Raw genomic sequence first — 21983 nt, 5'->3', positions numbered from 1 at the left:
TCACAAGCATGTCCATCCTAGGAAACGGTAAAGACAAAAAGAAGAAAAACAGCAGGGAAAATGGAATGGCTGCATATAAATGAATGACTTTCCGTTAACACATGCAAAGATTGTCCATGATCCAATCTACATTTACATTCAGACCAATTCAGTAGCCACTATGATTAAAGGGCTGGAAGTCTTTAGGTTGTAAATCATTACGGTAGTAAGAACGTGACACGATAATTTGGTTTCTGTCATAATTACAATTCTATAGTACATTTACCAATACCGTAATAATCTACCGTAGTTGTCCCTTTATCATGCCAGTGCAATGAAAAAACTACCATTAACTGCTCAACAATCATTTTGGCTGTTATCACCGTCTATAACTTTAATGCTCAGAAACCTTCCCTCAGCCCCAAATTCTGATGTTCTGAAGGAGCTGATAGTGTCACTGCTGGCAGTGGAAAAAGAAACATCCAATAAAGCATCATGAGTTACAAGGATGGATTAACAGAACTTTGACACAGTCTCAACAAAAGTGTTATATATTTTAGCAACTCTTAGAGTATATATAACAACTTTATTGTTAGAATGATGTTTCAGCTTTTTGCCCTTATCAAGGTCACTTTGACAGAAAAGTCAAACGAACGTATCTCATGATGGTCAAACCCAGCTCAAGTCAACTATCAGTGAGTGAACAATCCAATGCTTGGTAAATCCAGTGACAGAAAGAACCTACATTGTGGGTGACCCTGCCTAAAAACTGAATCATTTTAGATTTATAATATTCAGTAGCTAGGATCAAGTTTGGCAGTCAGTGTTCCAAATTTTTAGATTAGTGAATGTGGTCATAAGCTTCACTTTTATCTAGTATACGTGCAACACGGTAGACGAAGGACGTTTTTTGTCTGCGCTGTTTTCCAACAAGGAGTGGTCACTGCAAAACAGGGCGTTGGGTTAAAGGCAACATCAGTGATTTCAGCCAATCACTTTTAATGGTTGAGTAAAATCCAGAGTAAATAAAGAGCACCCCATGCCAAATTTTCCAATATGTGGATCCACTTAATTCTTTATGTTGGTTGGTCACATTAGTACCAGCAACTATATCAGATGCCAAAAACCGAGCAACTGGCACAGTAACGTTATTGAAACTGTAGTGCAAATATGCCTTAAATGAATGAACGTGGAACTCACTTGGTCCTTTCTATTGCGAAGTAACATGTTTTTGAAACTTGGAAGTGTGGTGGTAAAAAACCTTAAGTCATTTGTTTGTTGGTGCAGCAGGTGCTCATATTTGAATTAGCCTGTGCTGACGTATTAATAGTTAACTTGGCTACCTAGCTAGGATGTTTAATCCCTTACCAGTTGAAGGCTCATGCCATTTAATTAAACTTTTCCAAATGAACAGAATTTATTCAAGGAATCATACAGAACATATAAACTGTATTTGCCACCAGAAATGGTTAAAAGACTAGTTTAAGTAACACTGCCTAAATATTTGCATTTGTATTTGGATTATTGTTTTCAGTTTCCTGAGTTTTATACAATATACTATGAGAGGCAGCGCCTTCATCTCATCCTCCAATAGATGCTCCTACTTTACTTTTAAGTTGAGGTTTTTGATAAAGCATATGGGTAGGGCTGGATGAAGAAAACCCAAACCATCCCACAGGTATTCTGCTGAAGGTTTAGGCTGCCAGGGGGAGCTTGCATGATGTACTGAGCACTTCTCCTCGACGTCCCACTTTTCACTACTGTTGCTACTGCTGCATGTCTTTAACTTGACTTATTTTCCCAAAATGTATGTTTTGTTCTGTCGAGGTTCAAGGTTTTTTTCCTGTGTTCTCTTCTCCTCACCACCAAAAAGGCTGCTCACCCCGATCCTTGTTCTCTTTGTGCTTTCTTCCTGGTGACTACAATGGAAATGATATTTAGATCAAGTCTAATAAGTAACAACTGAGCTCCAAACAGATCATTTACAACAGTAAAATAATCTTTATATATTTATATTTAATGAGTAATAATAATATAAATAATCTGTGACCATTCTCCTGTTGTTGTTTTTTTTAACTTTAGTAATGTCTACTGTAAGATTACTTTGCAGTGTTTTAATATTTTAGAGTTGTGATTTTTAAAATTATTTAAAATTTTAGTTATTAGAATTGTGTATTCAGTGGGTTTTCCCTGATCAATAAAAGGATCATCTTTATAAGTTGTTGCTTCTACTTCTACTGCACCACTGCAGTATGTCCCCCTGGGCTACGGTTAGCTGTAGTACTGTGGCGCTAACATGAAAAGTAAAAAAAGAGGGTCAAGCTGGCCAGTTAGCAGATGGGCTCATTTACTAATGATTCTATGCATGAGGAGAAATAAACGTAATTTGTCATGTTTCTACTTCCTTAAATAAAACGCTGAAATATGCATTGCAGGTTGTTTTTTTGTTTTTTTCTTCAATCTTCTTCTTCTTAATGGAAAAAACCTTTACAGCCACAAAAGCCTGCTATTGTTTGATAAGCTGCAAATGTAGAGTGGTGTCTGAAACTCCATTTAGAGTTAATAATACCCAAACCATTCTTGTTAATGAAAAGCTGTAATTTATCTGAAGAGGCTCCGAGTCATCTTTGAAATGCAAGATGTCACCGAGCTGGGAGAAATGCAGTTTTTAATGGATACATCGACGCTGCCGCAGTATTGTTCATGACAGTCGAAAATGATGTGAATACAGTTGCACGTCATTGTTGGGAAACTATTAATAGATTTGTAATTACGGTTGGTAAATTGTTGATTATTTTTTTCCTCTGTGGTATTTGATATGCTCAGCACAAAGAAGAGATGAATTAAGACTAATAAACAGGTCTCACGATTCTGTCTCTAATTGGAGGATCATTATATCTCTTCCAGAGAGATGCCCACAGCTAAAGCCTTTAACGGCACTATTTCAAACAGGACACAAAGGCCTTAATGAATACTCCTGTGACTTCATAGTGTCTTTCACAAAGGGACACACATACTGTATGCTGTTTTTATCTTATACAAAGTTTCCTGTAATTGTTGGATTGAGGTGCTAGATCAACCCCGCTTCCCTTGGAAATAACAATAATTACACTGAGGTCATATCTTAGGTTAAAGAGCTAATTGATCCTTTAAAAACATGCGAGAGACTTAAGATAGCAGTGGAATGACACTACATTTTCTTCTGTATGAAACCTGCACCTGCTCGCTCTGTGTGTCTAAATGTGATGGATTCTGGAAAAATATAACCGATATTGTTGTAGTGCAGAGTTAACTGTTTTACATTGTCCTAACATGCATACTTATGCATTACCATTACAATACAATAATGAAAATACATAGAGAAAATGTAATGCATGCTCAGGGAATGTGTTTAAATCTCTGGGTGCCATTTGCTCCCATCAGTGTAGCTGATAGAGTCATTAGAGAGCTGCTGCAGCTCGGCTCTGGGGTCTCTCTCCTGTAAATGGCTCTGTTGGATGGGTGAACAACCTTCACATGGTTCCGTGGCCTCAGAGCACTTCACTAAAGCTAATAGGTCATAGCTGTAGAGATGGGTGACAAAAGCATGAGAGTTAACAATGGATAATGTGAGAATGGATTGCATTTATCTGGCGCTTTTCTCTGTTTCACAATTCAGTGTTTTACATTGCATCGAGCAAGCTTTAAGTGTAAGTCACGTTGTTTTTTTCCTCTGACTGCAATGACAGCAAGGTTTGGGAGTTTTGACATTACACATATGACCTCCATGCTAATGGAGGAGCTTCTTCTTTATCTATTAGTGACTAACGTGATCACCCTTGGACGGCTGGAAAACCAAAAGTGCTGAAATCGTCTAAATGATGAGCTGAAGGATCTGTGGGTTTTTGCATATCACACCTCCTCTATGGCTTTAAGAAAAAGGGTGAAAGAGGTCAGCTCAATATGCATATAATTTGGGGTTACATTTGAAGTTTAGGTTTTAAGCTTCTTGATGAAAGACAGCTATGAATAAATGTAATCTTTTCTCTCACATTTGGTCATTTGCTGAGAGGTTGGAAAAAAGCCTTTGTGCGCTCTTTGGCTAATAATATTCCTTATTGCCATTCCTTTACATTCATTGTCCTGCTGAAACACCCTGTTTAAATGAAAATAGTCAAACATGATTAAAATTACTGATCTACGTTATCCAACTAAATAAAAATCAATATTGTTACTGTCACATTTTATACACTCGGTTTGTCACGGATGGATGAACGGAAAAGTTTAGGCCACACCAGGAGGAACTTATTTGTTGAGCAAGGGAAAAAACAAACAAGACGAGGGCAGACTGTCAAAGGATCGAAAGCCATTCATCTGCTCACCTGTTCAAGGTGTGCTTGGTTGATGTCCTCCTCTTTGGTGGGAAACATATGTCCACAGCAGCTGTGCCACCATGAATAGGCGGTGACTGTGTGCTAGCTAACTGCATTCCTGGGAATCAGGCCAAGTCTGAGTGGAGTAAGCTGTCCCATTTTTGATGCGAACATTCCACCTGATTTACACATCTCTTTTCCTACAAAACTAGCAACCATCTACACAAGCCAGGACAGCACCTGACCAAAAATAGTGAATTGTGTGACATTTCTTCGTGCAAATAGATATAACATTAAGAAATTACGAAAACACCTTCATCAATTTAACGAAACAAGCACACAAGCAGAAAGAGTAACACATTTTTTTTTAATGGATCTACTACTACAACATCTACTGCTACAACTTTTACTAGACGGTAATGGAAACATTTACATGTGAAAGAAACCCCAGCTGGGACATGGTGACTTAGAAGATGCGCTACCAATATAGGTAAACTTATTTTTGTTGTCACTAGCAGCAAATCCTAGTAACTGATTTCAATGTGTGCATTTAGCAAAGTTTTTGACTGTTTACTTGTGTTGTATTTGAAGGACATTGTCTTTGCATGCTTTTTAAGTTGCAGTACATTCTCAGATGAAAAGCTATTAGAAGTGCTTTGAACATCTGTGTTACTGAATCTTGGCAGTGAAACTGCAATGATACACAATACTGTTTTGTTATAGATGGTAGGGGTGCAACAATACTCGTATCGATATTGAACCGTTCGATACAGTGCTTTCGGTTCGGTACGCATATGTATCGAACAATACAATTTTTTTAATTTATTTTATCAACTTTTCTTCTGACGATGCTGTCTGTGTTGAGCGCTCAGTGAATCTGAGTTCGACTACTCCGCCTAGGCTGCACTGTCGAGTGCAGATCCACTGAGCGCAGCGCATGCTAGCAAGACAGAAGCTAAGCTCGTTGCAACATGGCAACTGCCTCAACGCTACCCGAAATTGAACCTCCCCCACCCTCATTCAGATCTGGCGTTTGGAACTATCTTGGTTTTCTTGTGAAGCATGACCCTGATGGTCATGGACAAAAGTAAAACAGTATTGTGGCGAGCTCAGACAAGGAGGAGACGGAGGTATCGTTTGGTCTTGCTTCCCGTGAGCTAGCCAGGGAGCACAGCCATTTATTTACATTTGCAGAAGAACACTGCCGCTAGCTAACTGCTCAGCGCGGCAACAACAACAACAACACAGGGCGCCCTCTGACCCCGGAAGGACACACCGTCGCAGCGAGAGGGCGTCACCTGTCACTATGGCAACATAAACAAAACATAACTGTACAAACAGAACCCCGAACAGCCCTGACCCACTACAGTATGTCGGATGTGCCACGCAATGCTCAATTGGTGGGAACTAGTGCGTTAGCGCAGTTAGCTTGATAACGTGTTGATGCCGTCCAGCCCCGCGCACGGGGCGATCTGCGGTAACTCGTTAACGGAGATTTGCCGCGTTATGGCGTTAACGTCATTTTAACCAGATTAACGCTGACAGCACTAGTGGGAACACAACGAATATGACTGCACATTTACGCCGACATCATCCTAGTGCAAAGACAAGTTGAAGCAGACAAAAACAACAAGCACGCATACTACAAACTTTACCCGCGTCATTTAGACAGCCGTTAGCACATGATTCTCCTTATGGGGACCTGATATGTTTAATATGCTACTGAGAATATAGCCCAGAGGAAGCGTATAGTATAGCTTTTATTTTGGAAAGAGACATTTCTCTGTAATAAACTCTCTTTTCCAAAGATGAGTGATTCCTCGATCAGATAGATTTTCTTTTTATTATTATTATTTTGTTGTTTCAGCAACATTAAATTTAAAAACTGTACTTTTGAGTTAAAATATATATTTATAATTTTAATAAATGACAAATTAAAAAGGCATGAACATTTTTTTGTATCGAAAAAATATCGAACCGTGACACCAAAGTATCGAACCGAACCGAACTGAACCGTGAATTTTGTGTATCGTTAGACCCCTAATAGATGGTGTAGGCTTACCTTGGTTCAGACCTTTGAATCTGTACATCGAGATATTTGATGGACCTGTATTTTCTCAATTGAAAACTAAAAGGCTCAGTGAAGTCCGTGGCAGGACAACACTTATCAAATCAGAACTACTAGTGAATCTACCACCATCGTAATGCAGTTAAAGATTAATTTGTGCCATTTGTGAAGTCTCCATTTTAAGATTTGCGCATTATTATGTCATCTTGTAAGTGCTATATTTAGATGATGAGGCAAAAGGCTAAGTTATCCACTAAAGCTAGCAAGTTTGATTAGCAAGGTGCTTTCATGTGGGAGGATTGCAAAAATACAAATAATTATTAATTAGTGATAAATGAACAGAATTCTAATAATGAACTCACCAAATCTTTTGCACAGATTTCTGGACAGGCTCTTTGTACAGTTAATCCATTTTAATTAGCCCGGTTGGCAAGCAATGCAACCATGTCCCTAATAATACGTAACTTTAAGCCTTAATAAAAACTAACATTAGTGAGTTGTGCAGTGGTTTGCATTGTCACCTCACACCAAGAAGATCCTGGGTTTGAATCCACCAGCCAACTGAGGATCTTCTTCATGAAGTTTGTGTGTGTGCAAGGGTTCCCTCTGTGTACTCCGGTTTCCTCCCACTGTCCAAATACAAGCAGTTAGTTGGGTTAGGTTAACTAAATTGGCCATAGGTCTCTGTGTTAGCCCTTCGATATACCGGTGAACTGTCAAGGGTGTAATCATGAGAGCTGACTCCAGCTCCTCCTTCCACTGAATTGGATAAGCAGAAGAAAACATTTGGATGAAGTTATAAAAAGGTCAGTTGTAATTTGTTCTACAGAAACCATAGCCAGCTTTTCTTCCATGCTGTAAACATCTTTAGAAACAACAACGTACACGTAACATATACGCATAGTCAACAACATACTCATAACCTATACGTTAATGTCAACAACACACACGTAACGTACACCTAAATTCAACAATCTACGTTTATAGTGTTGATCATTATAGTAAGATACATTAATGAAAAAAGAATAGCTAAAAAACGTTTTACATTCCTCCTGCTCAACAGTTATTAACATTTAGCTCTGCACAACATGCAACATCACCATGCTAAATGCTAACGAATAAATTCATCTTAAATGTTAATTAATGGTTAGCACCATCTTTGTTTCTCATATTAGCATGCTCGCATTTCCTAATTTGCAACATGTATGGTACAGATTTAAAAATGAAAATATAATATGTTTGATAGTAGTTGAGCATAAATTAAATAGCTGGACAACTTTAAATTTTTAATGCTTTTAGATAATCCTCTGGGGCACTCCAGCGTGTATGCCCACGCTTAAACAGCTGAATAACAACAGATTTCCATGAAACACATGAAATTGTATTCAAGAAATTAAACAATAAATATGACCCTCAAGTTGGTGTTAACGAAATGTCTCTGGGTGTCATATAGTTTCTCAGTGAATGTAATCACTATTTTTAAATATGACACTCACCCTACTTACAATAAACTGAAGCACCTGTAATAATTATTCGGAAACTTGCACAAGTAAACAGAGCCTGTGAGGGCAATTTAAATGTAAACATTAAAAGGCTGTTGCTAAATGGAAATGTCGTTTCTGTTTGCCCTGATGTCTGATCAAAAACAAACAATAGACATCTGCAATATTTCGCTGTCCTATCACCAACCTCCATCCTATGAGGAAAAAGGTCAACAGAAGAGCTCCAAATGGGATGGTGATCCCAAAATAACAATCCCAACAAATGCCCCCCCTCCTCTCTTAAACACAATCACACAATCAAAGCCCTACTGCCTTTCCTTCATTGTTTAATTTCTGCTGGCTATCTTAGATATCTCTGCGGCTGTTCTTATCTTTGACCTTCAGCTTGTTGCTTTGTCGTCACCCCCTTACACGCACACCCTCCACCCACCTACCTGCTCCCACCCCCACGCCAGTGTGCTGCGACCTTCAGAGGGGTGTCATTACTCCCTGACCCATTTGACGATCCCCTCATGTGGAATGTGCATATGCCGAATCGCTGTGGATCTGCACAGTATGGGGTGAGGTGAAGTACTTACAGAAATATGACTTGACACGCTTTATCAAATGGGGAAAGATGAAGACGAAACAGCTGCTGGTGCTGTCGTAAGCAATCTGGCCGTGATTGAATAAAAGTGTCAGGAAAAGGGCTGCTTGATGGTCTTTTGTTCTCCCCCATCCAGCTTGATGTTAGTTTGAGCTGTCAGGAGGGAATCACAGCTGGGTGATTTATCAATACTTGGAGTGACCTTGTAGCCACACTGCTATGCGTGTGTGGGTGTTTGTGCAAAGGCTTGTATCTGTGTGTGGCTCTCCCAGATTAAAAAAGACACAAAGTGGAATATTTTCAAAATAGTTGGCACACATAGACAAAGACTTGGCTTGACTTGGAACAAAATTCTCTCTTCTCTTAAACATAGTAAGTGGATTGTTCTGCCAACACGATAAGGGTATTTTTCTCGACATCAGAGCACTCAAAGCAGCACCGGGAAATGTTTGGGAGAAGTGTGTCTCTTTTAACTAACTTTCACAATTTTTTTTTTCTAAAATCGCTTTACTATTTTTTTCCCCCTGACCTGTCCACACGAGCTCTTCTCCTCACTACTTTCTTTGAGATGTACTTGGACAGCCTGTTTTCACAGCAGCCACTGACTGTCTCTGTTGTGATTAAGCAGATGTTTTATTGCAGACTGGAACAGTCATTACTGCCATAAACCCATCTGTGGAATTGCTTTTTATGCAAATTTACAAAGCATCTGCATAAATAAAGTTCTAATTAATACCTTTCTGCAAACCTCTGCGCTCTTTGATTCCTAAGTGTTCTTAATTGTGTACAAGCAGGTAGAAAGTACAAATCAATGCTCACAACATGAGAAGATTTTGTTCTTCATTTACATTTTATGTGTGTGTGTGTGTGTGTGTGTGTGTGTGTGTGTGTGTGTGTGTGTGTGTGTGTGTGTGTGTGTGGGTGGGTGGGTGGGGGTGATTATTTAATTTATTTATTTAGGTAATTCAGATGATAGAGGTAAGAGCAAATAACTAATGACTGTCGCTATAATTGGCAATAGTTTGCAGACTTATAGATTTTTGAAAACACGCTGCTCAGCTGTTAGTTAAACATAAAGCGTGCATTCATACACAATTATATTTTTGATAACCCAACATGGTTAATTATTGACAAATTGTTAATTAAGAGCGAGCTGTAAGCAATTTCAATCAGGGATAACATTTATGTAAAGTTGCATTGAGTAGCGTTTTTAGCTCCTGTTGTAGGTTACAAGGGAAATAAAACAAAATCTGCTGCTACCGGTTGATTGGGAACTACTGAAGAGTAAAGTTTCCCTGAGAACATTAAGGCTGCTTTATAGATCCCTTTGTTGTGAGGGTGCCAATGGAAGCTCATTAATTTCCCCAGGTTTTTAATGGGGAGTGTTGAACATGTGGCAAGAGTTGTCTTGGTGGGACTCTTATGGCTTGCACTTATGCTGCTGGAAGGAAGCTATTTGTTAATTGTAACAGTGTCCTTTGCTAAGTAATCGAGCCCATTTTATTGTACAACCCAATTTACTTAAGCTGTGTTGACAATTTGTCATTCAATTCATATCAGTCACTTCTCTTCTTTCATGCCCTGTTTTGCAACTTATTAGCCGTGATTTTATTTGCACCTGCAAACATTACCCTCTCCTTGTCATCTCATCTCTGCCCAGTACATATCACCTTTAAAACTAACCTTGTGCAACTCCACCTTGGGTTTGGGTATGGACGTTCTATAATAATACAGCATAATAAAGCGCAGTAAATAGAAAAGGTACAAAGGCATTTAGATTAAACCCCCCAGTATCTCTGAAATCACAAGACGAAAGGAAGTGTTGTGGATGAAGAAGGACTTTGTTTAATGATTAAAGGCGGCATCTGAGGCATGAGCGAGAAGGAGGAGGAGCTGTCAGCGAGGTCAGGAGACAAATGACAAATGGTTTTGAAAAAAAAAACATGTTGGGATAGAGGCAAGGTCCTCAGCTTCAACTTTAACTTTTATTTTGAAGTGATTAAAGAACAGCACTGTTTTAAAGCAAAAGGACTTTCCCACTTGCACGTTAAAGTGTGTAAAGTAAAGCCTGTGTGCTAACCTTCGGCCAAATGCATCAAAACTCACTGTATGACATTTCATCATTCGGCCACTGACAATCCTAAACACATGGCCAAAGCAACCAAAGTGCCCCACACAGACAATTTATTTCTTTTTCCTTTTATTCATGAGAATAAATGCTGTGTAACCGTCTAACTATGCTGTGATCCATGTTTGATATTTACTAATGCTAGCACAAACAGTACTAAACATTTGAAATGGGGTATAAATATCAAATTAGAGACTATAGAAGTTGAAGCTTTTGTACAGAAGTCGGTATCATTTACGTAATTAACATGCAGCCTGGGAGCCAGATCAACACGGCCCACTGGGTGGCTTGGCAAAGTTCGAAAATTTGGAACAAAATGCTTCACATCTGTAGTTTTTTCAATAAAATATGTCAGCCCGGTGACGCCTTTATACACAAGAGTGAAAATGTATTGTCAAAAGGGAAATTAAATGTCATCATCGTGACAGCTGGCTTCAAAGTCATAAAGAGTAAAATGCTATTGTTGTTTAGGTCCAAGAACTCTGGAGGTGTTGTACTTTTGCAGAGCTGTTGTAAATTATAATCCAGATACCATAAGAGACACAGCACCGAAGCACCTCAGTGTGTTCTTCAGTCTGTTTTGTGCAATAAATAAATGTGAACACTTTTAGAATGTGCTTGTTCTTCTTTAAACTTAGATTTAAGCTTAAAATAAGTCTGTGACACACACAAACACAAAAGTGATAGAGGGAAAGCTTTCTTCGACAATGCAGTGCCAGTTTCTTGCACAGCAAAAAATACAAACATACGCTGTGCTACTCTGTTTCTCTCATCAGCTAGTGAGATCTAGCAACTTTTAGCATAATGAATTTAGCAGGGATTCCTTCTCTACACAGCCCATCAGTCCTACCATCTAGGAGATTAAATTATGTCTGTAAGCATTAAAGCTTTGATGCTGTATTTGGGCCGCATGCATGCATCCATTTGCAAAATTCTATATAACAAAATTAAAAACATGGACACCTATGGAAAATGGCTTGGCACTAGCACTTAAACCCAACCACTCCAAACAGTCTGCTGACTAATGCATTTCTAATCATTTCTGTGATCAATGTTAGCTACTGTGCAATAAGATTAATCAGCCATATGCAAAGCTAGGATCACCTTGAACAAGGCACGACGAAAGAGAGGAGAAAAAAAGGAGATAAAAGGGCTGAAAGAAAGTGTCCTGCTGTTATGTATGATAAGCACACCGTACAGAAATAAAGCGCACCTGCATTATTCACGTTTTCCATGGCGTTGGTTGTGTGTGTGTGTGTGTCAGTGTGTGTTTCATCGGCATTACACCATTGTGCTTCCCTCAGCTGTGCTTTGGCATCTGTGCATGGCCATCTCACTGCTGAATAGCTGCCTGATTATTCCAAATCTAAGGGAATATTCAAACAAGGCCGATAATGCATTCTTCCATATGATTCTCCAGAGCTGGGACAGCTGTTCAGCAGCTTTCAGTGCCATGTTCAGAAAGGGACAGATTTCTCTGCTCAATTAATAGGCCCCCATTAAAAATCCAGGAAGAAGTTTGACAAATGAAGCAGAGACTGAGTTTGTCTTAGAAAGATAGCTACAAAATAACTATCTCGCATAACTGATAAATAGCACACACTTTGAGCGAAATGATTGGGAAATTAATGTTTAACTTACAAATCAATGGTTGCGCTGAATCACTGTGGCCAGACGAGGCTGACGAATTGAAATTTGCCTGTGGAAGCACACAAAGCCTGCACTATACGGAGAGGAGTGTCGTTTACATTTCTAGACAATAACTGTCAGTAACTTTGTCACTGTGCAGTCATCGAAATTAAACAGATTACAACCAGGTCAATTTCACGAAGCGGTCGTGATAAAAAGCAACATGATAAAACTTTAATGACAAGAAGTGGTCGGCTGTACCCAGACAGGAGGAATTACTGGAGATCACTGTCTCTTTGTTCACTTCACTTTGGCCACATGGTGATATGAGAACGCAGAGCGGTGCTGCTGCTGTGCCGCCGCCGCCACTGCCTCGTAACGTTTCAACTGGCAGATGAATTCTTTCAGTCTGGCTTCGCCCTCTCCCTTTCTCCCTCACTCTCCCAAGAACAACGAGGAGGTTGTCTGTCCAAGGGCACACCTGTAAGGTGCAGACCCTCGACAGGCTTACCTCAGTGGCCTCTCCTGCTGTACTCAAAAGGCAATTATTCCTCTCAGAAGATAGAGCACTGTCAACTTCAAACAGAGGACATTCTTTAGGCAGATTAGGCGAAAATTATGTTTTATTATTTGGGCCCTGAAGAATGAATTGGACTCTATTTGGCCGTCTTTGTGGTGAAATCTAAGACAGTTTAAATGGCAGAGGTATGTTTGGAGTCAAGGTAATACTCTGGTGTCTTTATGAAAGGGCAACAGAGAGGATCAGATTAGAAACTGAACAGCGAGAGTCTTTCAGTGCGGCTGTGCTATCATCTCTGTCTTCTTGTCCGTGCCTGTAGAGAGGTTAAATTAAATGGCTGTAATAAATGTTTTGGTCTTGCTGATGTGGTATGGCTGGCTATCAAACAGAAACACTGTGGAGAAATGGCATGGTGGAAGATCAGAGAGAGGAACAAATGGAGGGTGGGAGAACTATGTCAGCACATTACCAACATTAGAAACGGACTTGTTTTCACTTAAACCTCAATTATAATGGTGGCTCCAGAAACAATTATATTGATGAATGCTTTCTTAGTTACTGTAATTAAATTATTCCATTTAATTAACGAATTATATTGAATTTCTCCCTAGAGGACGGCATTAGCCTCATCTGCTGTTTTACAAACAGGAGTACTCTAATGTTGTGTGCTATGGAAATGATTACTAATGCCTAATGAAACTGTGTCAGATCAGATAAATGCTGTGCACAGTCAACAAGCCAAGCTTGTAACACAGCCAAACTTGAGACAAAACAATAAAGCCAAAGAAAAAATTATTGATTGTATTTTTTCAAGGGCAGGCTTTGTAAAGCTGACATCAAATGAATTATAATGCAGAGTGCCTGCTTCATGTTTTAAAGACTATATAGAAAGTCAAAGAGAATTTGCATTAAGCAGGTTTTAAAAACATAATTGTCCTTGCATCAGTTCAGTCAAGTCAAGCTTTTAATTTACAATGAAAATAACCAGTGATTTCAAATTAACTTTACGTGTCTAGTTAAAAAACCACCCAGATTAAAAAAAGAAAGAAAGAAAAGGTCTTGCTTTAAAAAATTAGTAGCACTAAATTAAAGTGTGGATTTACTGCATAAAATGTCAACCCACTGCCCATTACACTCGTGTGTGTGTGTGTGTGTGTGTGTGTGTGTGTGTGTGTGTGTGGGGGGGGGGGGGGGGGGGGGTGATTATACACTATATAAAACTACGTAGAAAGCACACAAACTCTGATGGTTCTGCAGTACAAAGCTACACTATGTAAATGCACAAATGAGGAAAAAAGATATCCAACTGCAGCTGACCATTGCCCTCTGGTGGGTGTGAAAAGCACCTGCTTGAAGATGACTAAATATAGAGGGTAACTTAGATTTGTTTGTATTTCTTGTGTTGCAAATTTCACAAGAGCTCAGATTATTCACGACAAGAAACGAGCACAAATAAAAAACAATTTATACCAGTTACACAGAAACAAACCAGCTAATTTATTTCTTATTAAGCTGTTTCGTTTCAAAAGAAGAAAAAGAAAGAAAGCACGAAAACGTTAATCCAACAGTAGTAATGTGATGCATGTGTTTATTGTCCGATCCCATTTTGGCTTGGCCATATTAGTCCATGTGAAAGGAGACGGGAGTTGTGATGCTGTAAGCACATACCGTGCATTCTCTGTCCTCCGCTGTGCAGTTGTTGGGCATATTGTGAGGTTTTAATACGAGGGATATGGCGGAGGGCTCGGCTCACATTCACTGTACAGGAAGAGCCAAGAATGACAGTTGCTCCTCTTGCAGCTGAGACATCCATGGATTTATATTGCACTTTTAAAGGTCAGCACATGACAGGCAATCAGTCAGCTCCCAATTGGATGATCAGCAGTCATTTGAATGTGTTTCTAAAAATCTTTTCTCATTATTAAAACATCTGAAATTGCAAGCATTTTCTTGGGGGTGACTCATCCTGATGTAGGTAAGAGTTTAAAAGCCACCCTTAATATTATGATCACACCATCTTATAAAATATACGTAGAAAAAAATCTTTGATAATGGTTATCTTAAAATGCAAAAGGTAAGATGATTTCTTAAAAGAAAAAAAAAGACTGTAAGTTAAGAGAAAGCCATAAGATGAAAAAGCAGAGGCAATTTAGAAAACCATAAAGACTTTAAAAGAAATCTTCAGTCATCTCTAATAATTGTGAAATAAAGTGCAAGAGTCAATATGACTTTTGTGTAATATTAAATAAAGTTGCTGCATACATTAGAAACATGTTTTCCTCATATATTTTGGCTTTCAAATATGACCATATGTAACCAGAGCGATTCTCATATTTAAAACATGTTCAGTCAAGCCTGCAATGGGTGTAGTTACAACATTTTAATAAGAGGACATGAACTGCCTGAAGGTGAAAGTGGATGGGAGTGGCAATAAATGTCACATTAAAAGAAATCCTTACACACACTGAGGTTTCATACATATATATACACGTGTGTGTGTGTGTGTGTGTGTGTGTGTGTGTGTGTGTGTGTGTGTGTGTGTGTGTGTGTGTACATATATATATATGTATTTGTGCCAAATTGTGGCACACCCATATTTCCAGTTCAAGCATGCTCCCGTGGAACCATCATAGGTAGCATAATATACACAGTGTATTATGAGGGGTGTGTGTGGGGTGGTCGACAAGTCAATTCTGTTTTGTTAAGATGAGTTATAAAGCTGCTGTCACTCTGATCTGAGTGGGCTGAAGGCTGGAATCTCCTTTATTTCTGGGCCAAATCCAAGAAAATACAGTAAAGAACAAAAGCAAGTTCCTCCAGGGTCACATTTCCAAGTCTTTAGAGTGCAAAATGAATACAGGACTGGAAGTTTAGCAGGGATTGCCGCAGGACGAAGTTCAAACACCTGCAGGTTAAAGTTCAGTACAGTTAATCGGTGCTAAAACGCACAATGGCGTACGCTGCATTTGATTGAAATGCTGAGCTATTTTGATGGAAACATGCGTAGCCTGTATATGCGCGCAAGCTTCGTCGCTGGCTCAGGAATGTTGGCATCAAGTATGCAGTCCTGACAGACAGCTGCACTGCAGTGGCGTTTTTAACATGCCACACCAGGACACAAGCCTGCAGGATCCTCTGTCTCTGAACAAAATCAGAGAGTACGTGAAGAAATTAGAGCGAAACTACTGGCGAAGCGAGAAGCAGAGAACTCACCAGTTTGAATCTATCTGTGGGGATGTTAGAGTTAAAAAAGATTGCTGAATTTCCTTTGAAATTTGGGAGAGAAAAGAAAACCATGTGTATAATAAAATATTTCCCCTCAAAAGTCTGTGTCCAGTTTGAAAAACTTGCAGCTCTTATAAAAGCGTAAGAAGCAAAGCATTCTTTTTAAGTATGTTTAACCCTGCGGGGTTCCGCACCGACTCCATCAACGAGTCACTGACTCACTTTGCTCTAATGTCTGCGAACTGTGCCTGTAAACCGCTCCTTCATGCTCACAAACACTTGACACCTTATTCTCTCGCAAGTGACTCTTTAATCCCTAATCCCCAAGAGTTTTGGCGTTATTTCCACCCTCTGCTATTTCACCCCATCACACAACCACAGTATTCATTACACTAGGTGTATCGCGATCGGCTGGTTGTCCTGTTTATTTTGTACATGTTCAGCCCCGCCCTGCAGACGCGCTGATATCACGCAGTTGCGTAATTTGACAAGCCAGCGCAAAATAGGGAGAATGAACGTTTGACAGCTGCCGTTTTCCTGCTACAGATTTCTTCGAAACAAAAGAACACTTATGCTGCATTCATTCGCTAAAGATTTCGGATAGTTGCCCATAATCTCTGCTTGCATGGCCGCTGCCGTGAGGAATAATAATGTTTGGGTTGCTCCGCGGCAGGACGCGCAGTTCCTCCAGAAAACCTCCGCACCATTGACATCCGACGGTCTTAGAGGTGAAGATCATGGACAAGTGCTCTGTAACACGAGGGATGCCATCCCGGGAACTTCCTCCTTCCACGATTACAATTTGGTAGGAGCTCGTATTATTATTATTATTTTTCTTTCCCCGTCTGCCTCTCAGCATCACGGGCTTTACTGGTGTCAGCAGGTTTAACGCAGGATTACAGTGTGTTGCTGATCAAAGCAAAAAGAAAAAAAGAAAAAAAGAAAGAAAAAAAGGCTGTTTTCATTTAAAGATGTGACCCACGATACTGAAGGAAGGCCCGTGTAATTACAGCTAAATCCTGGGCTTTTAACCTCTGCATCGATGCTGCTATTTACTAACTGTTAGGAGGGGGAATTGCAAACAGGACATGGCTGGGATGTGACGCGTTGCTCCCGCTCCTGAAACAACTCCTGAGGAAGATGCATTGTCGTGCAGAGCAACTGCATGTTCTAATTTCAGCCATGTATTCTGAAACAGCTTAGCCTGGAGTGTTTTAGAAGGGCGTCTGCTGCTTGTAGGGAGGGGGTGGTGGGGGCGTCTTTGATGTGGATGGGTGCACACGAGTAGGCCCCAGCATGCATCCCAGATTAATTTACGTCAGTTACTTTTGTTATTGTCAGACTTCTAGTACCTTAAATGGGCAATAATGGGAAGTTCTGAATGTCTCTGATTTTTCCTTAACTCTTGCCCCAATTAATATTTCTCCAAGTCCAAAGAAATAATGATATAAACAGATGAGTGCATGATGAGTGCTGACCTTGATAAATCTGAATGAAAAATGTCCTAAAACTAAGCAATTAGTGAGCTTGAATCAATTGCACAACACTTGTATTTCCTATTCTGCTGTCTTTGCATCCACAGTAACAATCTTGCTACGACTCACCTGATCATTTTCCTCTGTTTTGCCTCTCCCAGGGTAAATCCGAGATGGACAGCTATTTGTGTTCACAACCACAGGATGTAGTAAATTCCAAAATGATGTGCAGAGACAGCACCCTGGCTCTAGAGCCACCTTTCACCGAGGACTTTGCCTCCCCTTACAGCGTCAGCATGAGTTTGCTCCTTCCCGATGTCACATATCTGCACCCAGGCCTTTGCAGGACTGTCAGACAGATCAAAACCGAGCCAACAAACTCTCTGATGCATCCCGCATGCCAGGGGAGCGGAGTATCGCCAGCAGTCCCTGAATACCCAGGGTTTTTTTGCGCAGCTGACACTGCAAGTGGTAACTTCGTCATCAAGCAGGAAGTGCCAGATTTCCAGGACGTTCCCCTATTTCAGCTTTTGAACTCTGATTTGGAACAGCTCGTTCACAGCTCGCAGGTGAACCCCATCCCCATAGCCCCGTTAAGCATTCCCACTGGGAATGTTCATGCTGGCCCAGTCCCGAATTCTACGAAACCTGCGAACAGCTTGCAGAACGAATGTTTTTCATTTAATCGACGCGTGGGCCATCAGCCAGGATCAACCTATCTGCCACCTTCTCCGCCAAACTCTGAGCCCTCAAGTCCAGACAGGGACAAAGGAGTCCTTCACAACCTCTCCCCACCTCCATCCTACGAAGCCAGCATCGCCTCTAAGTTAAATTTTGAGACCCACAATTCCATTGATCTTGGACAGACACCCAGCATAGCTCCAATCCAAAACCAAGATCAAATTTCCACGTCTGGATTCATCCAAAGTTCAGGTTCTGGACCAGTACAGCGTTCAAGCCTGACACCAGTTCAAACAACGCCGGGTATTGGCCCGCTGTCCCCGGTGTTGGCTCAGTCGGCTCCAGTTAAGTACAATCGAAGGAATAATCCTGATCTGGAGAGACGGCGGATTCACCACTGTGACGTCCCAGGTTAAGACTTCTGTTCGGTCTCCATAACAACAATAAATTTGAGTTTAAATTTTGTCAACATTAAAAAAGATATAAAATGCAAGTACTTAATGAGCTTTATCTGTTTGTTTTTACAGGCTGTCAGAAAGTATACACAAAGTCATCTCACTTAAAGGCTCATCTGCGGACGCACACAGGTAAAATGTTCTGAGTTGCACTTCTTATTTTTGGATGAAATTGGTGACGTTGCCAGGCAGAAAAATTGCACTTGGCTTGCAGATGCATTCTGTCTGCTGACAGACCTGGCCCACATCTCACTGCTGTCAAATCACATAAACCCGCAGCTCTCACAAAGAGAGCCGGGACGAAGACAGGACACGGTGTGATTTATGACTCACAGTTGTGGCTTAGTGTGAGTTTGTTTTTTTTAATTGGATGGAGTAGTTTGGGTTTTTTTTTCTTGCATAACATTAAATATTGAAGGAATTCAAATATATTTAAATATATAATGACTGGCTACCTTTATTCTTCAACTTCTTCCCGATGAAGGTGAGAAGCCGTACCACTGTTCCTGGGAGGGATGTGAGTGGCGCTTCGCCCGCTCTGATGAGCTGACACGCCATTACAGGAAACACACCGGGGCAAAGCCTTTTCAGTGTGGAGTGTGTAACCGCTGTTTCTCCCGCTCTGACCACCTGGCCCTGCACATGAAGAGACACCAGAGCTAGAAACCTCTTCCTATAAAAACATCAATCTTCCTTTCCTGTTTTTTGTTTTGTTTTTTTGGACAAAATACCATCATATGCATATCAGCAAATAAACATGTTAAAAACTGTGAAACTTATTTCACTCACTCCAAAAGGGGCAGATAATCTTAGCAGTGCTGGCCCACAAATAAGAATAATAATAATGTAAAAAAGATCAAATATTATGGTTGCCTTATTTTTTTTCCACACAAATGCCTCAGTTTAGGGGATATTTGCATAGGTATTAGTAAAAAAAAAAGTACATAATGTAATAACGTATCTTTTTTAAGATTTTATTTTAATTCTACACAAAAACATTTTGAAATCTAAATTTTATATTTAGGTGTTTTCATTGTACACATCATATCACCCACGTGTCGTAGGGGCATTTATTTAGTATGCTGCAAACTGCTACACTGTAAGTGCAGATATCTATGTATGCTATTAGCCGGAGGGAGGAGGATGTTGTTGCAGCTAGTAGGTCAACGGGTTGGTTGTGCATTTGTGTAATATAGAAAGTAAAAGCACTTAAGTTAAAGTTGCAGGAAAGCAAGTTGCAGAGTTTTCTGAAGCGGTAGCAGGAAGAATAAACATCGAGGGGGTGGTGGGCATTGTTTGTGAGCCATGTGGTGATTGCATTGCTTACAACATGAGGACACTTGGTATGAGATATTAAGCGTTGAATGACCAGCACGGTGAATGATCTTTATCTGTGCTCTGACACATGGTCATTACAGAGAGGGTTGTCTTTTTTTTTCTAAGTGCAGGAGATGAATCCAAATGTTGCATCTTGATTTTAGGATTTCTGTGAACACTTTCCACGACTGTGGTGTTTAACTTTCAGCGAGATCTCATTTTATATTAGGAATTCGAAGTGCTGAAACAATTTACAATATCTTTGGGAACATTTATTTTCTCTCTCCTGTTCGTTGTCATCGTGGAGAAATCAAAACATGTGGGTGAGCCTAATTTGACACTTAATGTTTTCAGTGTGAACATCTATGAAAGTTGATGGTTTCTTTGACTTCTCTCCAAATATCAAACACCTTTTTGAAAGTGCCTTTAACTGCTTAGTTGTTTTTGGTTTTTTTTGAATGAATGAATGAATGAATGAAAAACGAAGCTGCCCCTGCCTGTTAAAACCATCCACTATGTTCCTCTTAATTTCCACAATGTAACATTAATAGAAATCTTTATTACCTGACCAAATTTGAATATGGCTTAGCAAAAACAAATTTTAAAGTTTCTGTTATTTAAGATGTATATATTTTGTATCTGCTGTTTTAAAATAAAAAAAAGGAACCATGTATTTCTTTTGGATTGTATTACAGTTTAAAAATTTCCTTTTTAAAAAAAAATTAATTAGGTTTGTTTATTTTTGTTTTACAAAGTACAAAAAGGATTAGATTACGCCGCTACAGTCGACGCTGTTACAAGTTTATCCAGCCAAGAAAGAAGCGCAGTGAATTATTGCAATACTGTTGAATAAATAAATATGCACAAAGGTCAGAAGTTTGTGTCAAAGCTGAAACATTAACATGTAGCCTAAACTGATCAAATGTCCAATGGAGCTGTGTGTCCCTCACGGTGCAAATAAAGATGTTTTGTGTTGAATATTAACTTTTGAAATGTCTGATAATTTATTCACAACATTTAAAAGGTTTACTCTAGCCATATGTCTCCATGCTAAATCTTGAGAAAACGTTGGCTAATGCTAATGCTAATCTTTTGTTGCTTGCAGAGCAGGAATATTGCACGTTATTATATAATTTTACACCACAGCTTTTGCTTTCAGTGAACCTTGCTGGTATGGAAGAAGAAATAGCACAAAAACAGGCATGGCAATGTTGATCGGTTTTTGCTTTAGAAATTGTGCTTTTTATGCAAAATAGGAGGGAAAAAATTAAAGGTGGCTCATTGACACCATTATTTTTTAAGTTACAAGCTGAAAATATAGATAGTTTTAGAAGGATAATAAAAAGAACTCATGTAGCACCTTTGTAGTCTGTCTAACTTTCCCAAGGACACTTGCCAGCTGGAGGAGCCAGTTTTTCTGGAATTTGCTAATTAGTCCGGACCACACCCCGATTCAAGACTTTCCTTTTTAACAATCTGGTGTAATCGAAACAAAACAAGTCATTTTCTTGGTTTGCAACTCTTGGAAGGTGTCCCTGACATGAGTCATAGCAAAGATTTTGCAAAAAGTACCAGGAGAACCTGTAAAAGCCACAGAAGGTGTCTGAGCTTGTCCTGGGTGCAGAGGAACTCCTGAACTCTTCTGAGGATTATTTACTAGTGTAAGTCCCCCCAGCCCTCCTCCCAGTGCTTTACATTACTTACGGTACAGTAAAGCCCACATAACTCAGACTCTAGTGAGTGATAAATCATTCAGGTGAGATCCTGCACAGTAAAATGCTTAGTGGAGTGGGAATTGATTGTAATCATCTCAATCCGTTGCTGCCTGACAGAAACATTCATCCAGACCTCGTTATAATAGAGCAGAGGACAGGAAGTACAGGGTGCATTCTTTTAGCTGAAACCTTTTCTCAGAAAAGGCTTGTTTGAGAATACCAGGTCTTAAAATACTACTCTTTGTTGATACTACATAAGAACAACAAAGCAGTGTGATATTACACCGATTACACGATGTTTTAGTTGAACGATTCAGAACGTCTTTTTCCGCTTCCAGTAGCGATCCGATG

The 21983-nt window shown here is 39.7% G+C and overlaps 1 protein-coding gene across 1 annotated transcript; it reads left to right on the top strand.

Annotated features, from left to right (window-relative positions):
- Positions 1 to 16432: 16432 nt before the first annotated feature.
- On the top strand, positions 16433 to 20901 carry klf5b (Kruppel like factor 5b). The gene is made up of 4 exons (XM_084954727.1): positions 16433 to 16794; positions 17626 to 18556; positions 18673 to 18732; positions 19085 to 20901. The coding sequence occupies exons 1-4, from the start codon at positions 16615 to 16617 to the stop codon at positions 19261 to 19263; spliced, it is 1350 nt and encodes a 449-aa protein (XP_084810853.1). The 5' UTR covers positions 16433 to 16614; the 3' UTR covers positions 19264 to 20901.
- The last annotated feature ends 1082 nt before the right edge of the window (positions 20902 to 21983 follow it).

Source organism: Perissodus microlepis, chromosome 16, assembly GCF_051167445.1.
Source record: "Perissodus microlepis isolate ML-2025 ecotype Zambia chromosome 16, ASM5116744v1, whole genome shotgun sequence".
Taxonomy (NCBI): Eukaryota; Metazoa; Chordata; class Actinopteri; order Cichliformes; family Cichlidae; genus Perissodus; species Perissodus microlepis.
Note: the sequence above shows the minus strand (reverse complement) of the source record. Positions and strands in the feature narration are given on the sequence as shown.